Consider the following 8,978-nt stretch of genomic DNA (forward strand, 5'->3'; position numbering starts at 1 on the left):
AAAGCCACACAGAATATCCCCCTCTCCCTCTCTTAAATGCTAGCCCAAAGCCATAGCTATATCACAGAACGGTTAAGGTTGGAAGGGACCTCTAGAGATCATCTAGTCCAACCCCCMTGCTCAAGCAGGGACATCTTGAGCATGTGGCATAGGGTGGCATCCAGGACAACAGCCATATATGCTTTTGTCTCACTCCTTGAGAAATCAGGAATCACAAAATGGTAAAACAATACATAGCTTTCTTCCCTGTTCTTCATCCATATAGCTTCATGTACAATAAACAACTGGCTCGTGCACTGTATGGCTCTGCTAGACCAAGGACTACCAGGCAACACAACTTATCTCAGAGGTAAATCCTCCAAGACAAAGGGGAAACATGTGGCTTGTTTCTGTTACAGGAATAGAGAACAAACTTTAAGAGAACTCCCTTGTCAGCAACAAATTCATTCAGATTGGTTATTTGAATGAATAGGCTTTTTTCTTTTTCTTTTTTTTGAGCAATTAAGAATGGCTAACAGGCAGCAAGGCCACGTTCAGCTCTGCTGCATGAGCGTGCACAACAGCATCCTGCAAGAGGGATTCTTCCTGAGGGATTCGTTCCTGCAGAACGAACCCCGAGCAGCTCTTGACTCACCACTTAGGACAATGATGTCAAAATCCCCGTTGCTTATGGGCTGGTTCTGGTAGGAGATGCAGGCATGGAAACAGCCCCTGCGGTGCAAGGTGAGCCGCAGGAGCACTTGGCACGTTTGCCGATTGGACACCACCGACTTCTCAAACAAAACATCCGAGCTCTCCTCATCTTCCTGAGGCCCCAGCTAAACAGAAAAGATGTTCACAGAGGGGGCGGTCTTCTCCAGCTCCCGGGAAGGCGAGCAGCAATGGATAAGGTCCCACTCACCTCGTGGATGGAGAGGCTGTAATTGTGCTCATCTATGAGGGATACCGAATTGCTGGTGGGATTGTCATACTCGTCTCTCGGAACGATCTGCAGGGTGTGCTGCTGCCCACAGGTCAGCACCAGTGTGGAGAAGTGGCAGACAATTTTGGTTTTGGAGGGAACAACCGTCCCTGAAGCAGACAAAAAAAAGAAACAGAGTCAAACACAGTCCCAAGCTCAGCTACAAAAAAAGACAGGAAAAGCAAATAGATGCACAATACCCTATAAAATGGGTAAAATCTCAACACATCCTCTGCCTTTRCATTCTAAAAAACAAAGCACCTAAGCAGTGAAACCCACGCTGTGGTGTGCAAGGTTTGCCTTGCGTCAGACACTTCACACCAACAAAGTGAGTGCAGTTACTATCTCTAAAGAATTCTCTTTCCTCCATYCTGTGATTAGTTTGAGATCTTGCTCCCACTGCTGGTACAGACAGTACAAGTCTGCTGAAATCCAAGGGAGCTGCAAATGCAGCGCACACACAAAATCTACCCCAAAGGTTTTCTGAGCAGAATCTAACCTTCCTCTTTCCAAAGGGGTATCTTGGCAAGCTTTGCATCCACTCACAGAACAATTTATTAGAGGTATTTTTAATAAACACGTACATGAAATATAAAGATGACGATGATGTTCAAAACAACAGACAGAAGAATAGAATAGAGAAAGATGGATAAAGATTTAATATGGATATAAAGGAAACCTTTTCAAGACATATGTAAAGCATTTACACTCAGGTATCTACTACTTCAGAGGCTCAAAGGAACACAGTAAGGTATTCAAAGAGAATAACAGGCAACTCAAAAAGAACATTTTTAATTAAACATGTAAATAACTCAATACTTTTACAAAAAGACATTCTCTGGCTCCTAGATGGATTGTGAAGAACTTAATACAAAAAGAAAAGTACAATAAATGGCTAGGCAGTTTAAGAAACACAAATGACTTAGCCTCTAGGGCAGTTTCTACTTTGCCAAGTGTTGAGAATCACAGGCATGTTTTAACCATGAGTTTCTTGCTAGGAACTACATGTGGAAAGAGGAAAATGGTGAGGGGTAATCCCTTCCCTGCCACCTACCTATTTTAACTGGGGGAAAAAAAAAAAAAAAAAACTGTCTAACTGCCTGCAATTCCTCCAAATCTGCATTGAATCATCACATGGCCATCTAGACCTTACCTGGCTGAAACACCTTGTAGTAGGGACTGTAGGCCACATTCAAGCCACCGAGTTTTACAGTGATCTCATATCTCCCAGCCCTGCGCACAGTGAAGGCCACTTTCACCACATTGGAATTAGGCTCCTGAAGAACTTCCTGGGTTACAGGAATATCAATTGCTAGCTCCACGTGGCAGATGTGGACACGGAGCCCCACAGGCCGRTGAGCAGGGAAGGGCTGCCCATTCTTATAGAACAACTGCATGGGAAATGGAGAAGTCCAAATCAGCACAAATATGCAGTGCACAAAGAGAGGGAAACCAAGATGTCTTGCAACAAAGAAGGGAAAAGGGCTAGAACCCCAGTTCAGCACAGGAGAAAAAGAAAAATAGCAGAAGAAAAAGTCAGCTCTGTCCCATGGGCTGTGTTCTCTCAAGTGAAGAGGGCACGAGTGGGCACTGAACAACCTTGTCCTCTTTTGTGCTGAGGTTCAAATAAGTGACCCAAAAAGAACATGCCTCCAGGCATTTCTTCTCTGCACTGTAAGTGCTTATCAAAACAGAAACCAATAGAACCCACCACCAAAATGAGAAAAAACAAAGCCATATTCTTTTAGAGAAACAAGTAGKTTTTGTCCCTTTGTACCCAGCAAAAACTATGTAGAAACTCTCACCAATCTATTATAGAAAATAGTGTGTGAGAGACTGTGCAAGTCTGAGCTGATAAGAAGCAGCAGCGTGAAAACAACATGTTAGACACAGTCACAGTCAGTTCAGCTACAAAACTGATCTGACAAATAATTCAGAGAGCAATTAACTCAACCACTACCGCCTTGCAATGCAGAAAAAGGCCTTAAACACAAAGCACTTCAGCTGTGAGCCTGCGGACCAAATCCTGCTTACCCTCATCAAATGGCCCCCACACAAGCTGCAAAACCGGCTACTGCTTCCTGCTCCTCCATAAAGGAGGACACGGCCTGAAGCAGCAGGTACTTCGACTGACAGAGCAGCTAGTGCGTGTAACAGCTGATGATGATGAATAGAGGACTGAGCAAATACGAGGCAAGCATGGGGTGGATGGGCAGATTTTGGGAGTCCCAAGAGTGTAAGTAGGTGAATAAAGAAGTTTAGATAGCAGGAACAGAACAYGTCCCTTTCCCCTTAGTTCTTTTTCACTGCCTGCAATTTGGTCAGAACTCCTCCTCACTTGCACTGAGCTCAAGGATTTTCCCCACTTTTCTGAGGGATGGATATAAATCTTAAACTTTCCTTCTTACTTAGGTGCCCTTCTAGGTCAGGTAGGTGAAAGGCAAAACACAAGAGCCCAGCAAAATCTGTTCAGACTTTCTCCACATAGCTCCAAACCCTCAGCATTCAGACTCCTCATCTCATTTGTACGCTTGTCCCATTTCCTTAGGCTTGGCCTTTTGAGAGTCGAGGAAACAAAGGTCCTTGACTGGCCTCTCCTTATCAATGAGCAGAAAAACGCTCAGTTATGAGGGCACTCTTTTCTGGAGGGATGGGGCACGGAAGGGCCGTGAGGCCCCCTCAGTTCTTGTGCTGGTAAAGCCCCCATTCCCAGGCTTCCAACTCGAGCTCTGCAAAGTAGACKGTGATAATTCTGCTCAAGGCAAGGCCTGGCCAACTCACTCCCAGCAGCCAACACAACCCTGGCCCCCTCTTCAAAAGCTTCTACAACGACAGACAGAAAAATTTAAAGGAATGTGAATCTCAGGTGCACTCAGAGATTAGGGGAAGCAGAAGACACTAASAGACAGCTTTCCTAGTTATATCCAGCTTGGCCCCAGGGTAAACTACCTGAAGAGCCTATCCCTAAGGCAGACCTCTGTTCTACCCCCGAAGCTGTGTGGAAACAGAAACATTCCCTTACATGCACTCGGAAGGCCATGCTATGGCCCACCTCATAGGGGTCCTTCCAATCCCAGGAGATCTTGCAGGACCGGGGATCCAGGTAGTTGCCTCGCACGTAGTCATAAATAGTTCGCTCCCCTCGGCGTTCCCGGTCCTCATGCTGAAGGAAGCTGACTATACGTGCGGCGAGCTCCAAGAAGAACTTAATGGTGAAGAAGAAGGCTACCACAGACACTGTGATCCCACCTGCAGCAAGAAGAGAACACAGGGTGGTTACGGCAGCATGGTTGAGTCAGACGCCAAGCRTCTCTCTGTGTCAGCCCAAGGTAACTTTCTTTTAATGATAATCTACTTAACCACAATTCAGAGGTTTAATGCAGAAACCGCTGAGCAAACTTTTATATATAAAAGTTATACTTTTATATATAGTAGTATACATATATACTACTATATATATATGTGTTGTTATACTAAAAGTTAGGTTAGAGGATCATAAAAGTCCCTTAAAACATTAGAAATAACTACAAGTTGAGGAAAAACAGATAAAGGTGGTACAGAATCTCAGGTATGGCCAGTATACATCGCAAMATAAGAGTACAATTCCCACCAAATCACAAATTAGAACTACACAGATTTTTTTTCAAGAAAAACAGATAATCACACAACCTCTGCACATTGCATTAAGACTGGTTTAAGAAGCATCATGAAGGCAAAAAACCTGCACTAACTCTCAAAAGAAAAAGGAAGGGAATGGTTTAGGAGTGAGGTYGATGGAAGGAGTTGTCTGGGAATGAAAAGAATGGTGGACAGGCAGGTCTGCCAGGTGGGGGCACAGTGCGGGAAGACAATTAACTTCATGTTTGTTAGGTAGACTCTAAACTAACAGAAAAGCAAAAGCTTTCAAGAAACCCCTCTAAAGCCTATGGAGAGGCTCACAAACACAGTGGCAGCCCTTCCTTCACTTACCAATAACGTAAAACATCAGGTCCCTTCGGTGAGACACACAGCCGAGGATCACAGCTGCATCTAGAACACAAAATAGGCCAAGTCCAGTCCAATGACTCTTCCTTAGACACATTGGCCTAAACTTATTCCATGATCCCTCAAACAAATGCCCTGGCCCTGCAACACCAAAAGTCTGACACAAATTCCACAACTCCTGCCCCTTTTTAAGTGTCACAGTGTATGCAGAGGACATCTATCCTCYTCTCCAAAGACTGGCCTAGAGCATTATTCCATGAGGCTGTAAAACATGCAAAGAATTCGGCATGCTACAAAGAACAATTTTCTCACCATCATGATTCCCTTTGCAAATTCAGCAGCCTGAAGGAAGGATGACACACGATCTACTGAAACTAGTAAGAGTGTGTCTGGGTTACCACGGGAAGCAGCTACTTGTTGCAAGATCATTGACTGCAGTAGCAGCAGCTGAAAGCCCCTTTTCCAAACTTTTACACCTACAGGGTGTCAAAGACCACATCTCTTCTACCATGAAGGCAAATCACAGGCAGCCACCACCAAACTGAAAGAAACTGACCCTCAACCAGCAACCTTAGAAGAAAAGCTACAGAATAAAAAGGCTATGGATAAGACCACTGTCATGTGTTCAAATCAAGCAAAATCCACGTAGGGCAGGGCCAAGTATTTTTTTGCCCTGTAAGTCTAGTATAGGAAGTTTGAATGCAACTGGAAAATGGTCTTCCTATATTTCCCTACTCATTTCTGCAATGTGGAAACTGTCCTCATCTGCAATTCTAAAAGCCTGCACCAGGCTCTCAGAAACCCAAGAGGCCTTGGAGTTGTGCACTGATCAAAGCACAAGCTAAAACCTTGTTCTCATATGCTATTAAGTTTAGACACACCAGTCTAGAATCAAGTTCTCACTGAGGGGACCATTAAACAAACATGTAGTAAAAAGGCTTTACACCCACAACATGCTGTTTGATCACACATAACTGACAGATGAGAAAAGAGCAGTAGCGAGGAATGTGTGACAATCAGACAAACAATTTGGCAAACATTCGTGCACACATTATAGCTCATCACCTCACCATTCACTTAGTGAGAAGCTACATTGTGCATTCAAGCTGTCTCTTTTAATAGACACAAATGAAGAATTATTCATCAGTTGTCTGAGCAACAAACACCAACATGCAGAACATTTAAGCTGGGCATTTTCTTCTCATCTGTGGCTATCACTTTCCAGCCCAGCAAATGCCCTTTGCTGGCCTTCAGAAACACCTGCACATCTTCCATCCCTCTGACCAGAGGCAATCACCTACCTTTATACAAGTGTCCATGTTCTAAAAGYCAAAAGGGGGGTACCCATTCTTCAGCATCCTTCCCGTGTGCCCAGCACTGGGGCTAMTGTCAGCAAGAAGAGGCCATAGAGAAGTTCATCGCAGATAAAGAGACTCCTAGGACTTGCATCACACAATCACCATCGAAAGGTGAGGCCCTGAGCGCAGGAATTTTCTTCCTCTTTGTTGGGGAGGGCTGCAGCGATGCTGCCTGAAGCCTGAYGTGTGCTGCCTTTCCTGGAAAGGGAAGAAAAGGAAACATCACTTGGACCTCTGCATTGTTGTGCACAAATCTAGTAAGTGGAAACACTCAAGAAGTGTAAAAAGCAAGAGTCAGCACCAGATGTCAAAGCCACACAAGAGATGCTGTAAAGATATTAAAATGTCATGAAGTGCTTTGTTTCACCCCAAACTCCACATGCCACAACCTCATCTCATTATGTGGCCCCCTGAAACTGGCAGGTTCGAGGTGGAACAAAATAGCAGCCTACGTAGGGGTCAGCAGGCAGATGGTTTCTGCAGAGCAAGAAAGTACCTGCACGCCCTTAGAGAGGAGTGCTAAGGGTCAGGCACTGCTTGAAGCTTTCACATCCCACAAAATAACATGTACTACCCCAATTTAGGACCCCAGATGGTTTGCTCAGGTCTAAAGGACTACTTACAGTAAAGAATAACAAATCTTCAGAAGTTCTTGGACCTCAAAGCAAATGAGACAGATTTTTGGTGCTGATCGTATTCAAGAAAACAGGTATCCTCACAAGGTGTTGCAGAGGCACCATTCCCTGWATTGCAGCTTACAGCCAAGAGTGAGACCCAAATCTAACAGCAAGGATTGAAACAACCCACGAAATACACAACTTGTGCCAGACACAAGCCATAGAGCTTACCAGTCTGCATCTATTCATTCAGAAAACATATAAAGRAGCAAGAACAAAATTAACAGCAGGCAAAGGCTCAACACAGTGGTTTTCTGCAAAGAGAACCACCACTTCAGGGGGTAAGGAATGTGCTCCACTTGCCTACCAAGCCACCTGGCATCTGCCACCTTCTCCTTACCTGCCCATCACCTACCTCCCCCTTTGGAAGGGGCCTTTATTTCTCTCCACACACTGAGCACACGGAGCTGCTGCCTTTGCACACTTCCTCGCAGACCCAAGCCTCCCAGCTCACATGAAGCCAACAGGCAGGTCCGTGCAGAGCTCTCAGCTCTGCTGCAGAGAAAACCAGACTCCCACTGTCTTTTTCTCCTCTCAGCTTGGGATAATCCTACCTGTTCTGCAATTTTCTTTTCTTCTGTTGAGCAAAGAGTCCCCAGAAGGTAAGTTCTCATTTTCTTCCTAAACACAGCTTCAGGCTTCTAAGCTATCTCTAAATATGTACCAAGAATCTCAGATCTGTCCATTTCCTTGAAATATGAGTTCTTTCACAGTTCATATCCAAGATGTCATCAGAAAATGTCTGTGCTACAACACTTACTTGTCTGTCCTGCAGCCCCCTGCTTGGAACTCCTCTCTGGCTTGGTCCTTCTGCAGAAGTTGTGCACCTCCTCCCTGCACAGCAGAGGAATTTCACAGAATTTTACCACTGCGTGGGAATCCGTGAGACCTCCTTCCACGTTAGAGAACCAGTCTCCTCATGTCACTGAATAAACATCAAAAAAAAAAAAAAATCTACCCAAACTATTTCTGCTTTGGGCCATAACTCATTTTATAAAAGATCCACCAAATCAGAGTCTTTCTTGGGATGAAAGGAGAAAGACTCACAGTTTCCACTCCGAGGCCTGTAAAGCCAATGCAAACCTGGGTCACTATACATTATGAGCACAGAATTTCAGAACTAATTGGCTGCATGCATCCAGCAAGGCATCTCACACAGCGAGCACCGCAGCCTCTCACGTTATCATCTCTGCATGGTCAGGTAGGCAAGGAGCCAGGCCAGGCAGCCCTTGGAGACGACACGAGCACCACGCCAGCTTCCCTCCAGCCCACTCCAGCTTCCTTCCAGCCCACACCCCGGCACCAGCTCCAGGGATGCGGCTACGGCCGGGACACGCTGGCCCAACACTCCTGACTACCCGGAGCCGGTATCTAGGATATGCTGCCATTCCCTCAGCACAGCGAAGATCTAAATTAAAATAGTAGCAGTGCTAAGAACCACCAACTAACAATCTGGAAAACTAAATCTGAACAGCAGCAGTGTAAGATGCCATCTCAGCGAGACAGAAAAAAATGYTTAGTTGTTTTACCGGTCTTAGTGCTCCTGATGGAAAGCCACTGCAAGTGACGGCCTCCTGCCACCTGCAGGGAAAACAGGGATTTGGAAAGCTTCCGCTTGCTTTATCTCAGGGAGAAGAACCTGCACGTTTGGGATAAGCAGCATGGAATCACAGATTAAACTATATTAGTGCCATAAATTCTCTCAGATCAGCAAGGAAAACAAGGCCTGCAATGGGGATAAGTTTTGCCCGTATTATGTGTGCCGTGAAGGCAGAGGAGCAGAAGGTAAAGCTCCGGAAAGAGGCCCAGCACTAACTGTACTTGGAAAAGCAGCATAACCCAGTACTGGTGYGTTCACGTGGCTAGAGCTGCAGAGCCACATGGGGCCATGCTGTATTCAACAGCTTTGATATGGCCCCAGACAATCTTCAATGCTTCTTGTTTTRTTGGGGTGCCTTTTTGCTCTCCCTTGACAAGTTCCAAAATAAAGAAGAGGGG

General features: G+C 45.4%; 1 protein-coding gene across 2 annotated transcripts in view; it reads right to left on the reverse strand.

The window, feature by feature from the left end:
• Positions 1–7,790, reverse strand: part of AREL1 (apoptosis resistant E3 ubiquitin protein ligase 1) — an 18,703-nt gene extending 10,913 nt beyond the window's left edge. Inside the window, exons 1-7 of one of the 2 annotated variants that reach the window (XM_026051775.1) lie at positions 7,741–7,790; positions 6,247–6,501; positions 4,931–4,990; positions 4,014–4,210; positions 2,115–2,352; positions 902–1,071; positions 635–818 (exon numbers count right to left, since the gene is read on the reverse strand). In XM_026051775.1, the coding sequence (XP_025907560.1) occupies positions 635–818; positions 902–1,071; positions 2,115–2,352; positions 4,014–4,210; positions 4,931–4,946 (805 nt within the window). In that variant the 5' untranslated portion in view covers positions 4,947–4,990; positions 6,247–6,501; positions 7,741–7,790. Of the gene's footprint in view, positions 1–634; positions 819–901; positions 1,072–2,114; positions 2,353–3,983; positions 4,211–4,930; positions 4,991–6,246; positions 6,502–7,740 lie in introns of both variants that reach the window. The other variant, XM_026051774.1, reaches the window with a different exon arrangement.
• Positions 7,791–8,978: the final 1,188 nt, after the last annotated feature.

Source organism: Nothoprocta perdicaria, unplaced genomic scaffold, assembly GCF_003342845.1.
Source record: "Nothoprocta perdicaria isolate Ctin4 unplaced genomic scaffold, notPer1 scaffold_8, whole genome shotgun sequence".
Classification (NCBI taxonomy): Eukaryota; Metazoa; Chordata; class Aves; order Tinamiformes; family Tinamidae; genus Nothoprocta; species Nothoprocta perdicaria.